Source organism: Lottia gigantea, assembly GCF_000327385.1.
Source record: "Lottia gigantea unplaced genomic scaffold LOTGIsca_16710, whole genome shotgun sequence".
Classification (NCBI taxonomy): Eukaryota; Metazoa; Mollusca; class Gastropoda; family Lottiidae; genus Lottia; species Lottia gigantea.
Window position 1 is genome coordinate 1 of NW_008708081.1, and position 1,048 is coordinate 1,048.

A 1,048-nucleotide genomic window follows, 5' to 3' on the forward strand; every position below is an offset into this window, starting at 1 on the left:
TGGTTTAAATAGATCTGATGGAAATAGTATACACGATATGTGTTGGCAATGATATAAAAGGGATCTGGTAGTAATGGTTTATAAGAGATCTGGTGGTAATGATATTAAAGAGGTCTGGTAGTAATGGAATAAAAGAGTTATTGTGGTAATGGTCTTAACGAAATCTGGTGTTAATGGTATAAAAGAGATCTGGTATTGATGGTACATAAGGGACCTGGTAGTAATGGTATACAAGACATGTGTTGACAATAGTATAAAAGAGATCTGGTATATGTATACAATAATATCTGTTGGCAATGATATAAAAGCGATCTGGTTGTAATGGTAAAAGCTTATAAAAGATCTGGTGTAAATGGTATATAATAGATCTTGTATAAAAGGGATCTGGTGGTAATGGAATAACAAAGATATTGTGTAAATGGTATAAAAGTTATTTTGTGTTAATGGTATAAAACTAAAGAAAATCTGGTGTTAATGGTATAAGATATATCTGGTGGTAATGGTCTAAAGGAGATCTGGTGGTATTAGTATTAAAGAGATTTGGTAGTAATGGTATATCAGAGATCTGGTGGTATTAGTATAAAAGAGATTTGGTAGTAATGGTATATCAGAGATCTGGTGGTAATGGTATAAAAGAGATTTGGTAGTAATGGTATATCAGAGATCTGGTGGTAATGGTATAAAAGAGATTTGGTAGTAATGGTATATCAGAGATCTGGTGGTAATGGTATAAAAGAGATTTGGTAGTAATGGTATATCAGAGATCTGGTGGTATTAGTATAAAAGAGATTTGGTAGTAATGGTATATCAGAGATCTGGTGGTAATGGTATAAAAGAGATTTGGTAGTAATGGTATATCAGAGATCTGGTGGTAATGGTATAAAAGAGATTTGATAGTAATTGTATATCAGAGATCTGGTGGTAATGGTATATCAGAGATCTGATGGTAATGGTATATCAGAGATCTGATGGTAATGGTCTAACAGATATACTGTTTTAATGTTCCAAAAGAAATCATGTGCTAATAGTATAAAAGAAATCTGGTAGA

General features: G+C 32.1%; 1 protein-coding gene across 1 annotated transcript; it reads right to left on the bottom strand.

Moving 5' to 3' along the window:
* Window positions 1-78: 78 nt before the first annotated feature.
* On the bottom strand, window positions 79-462 carry LOTGIDRAFT_149015 (hypothetical protein; the record flags this gene model as incomplete). The annotated part of the gene is made up of 1 exon (XM_009051437.1): window positions 79-462. A coding segment is annotated over one exon (384 nt), but the record flags the coding sequence as incomplete, so codon positions are not given.
* Between the last annotated feature and the right edge of the window lie 586 nt (window positions 463-1,048).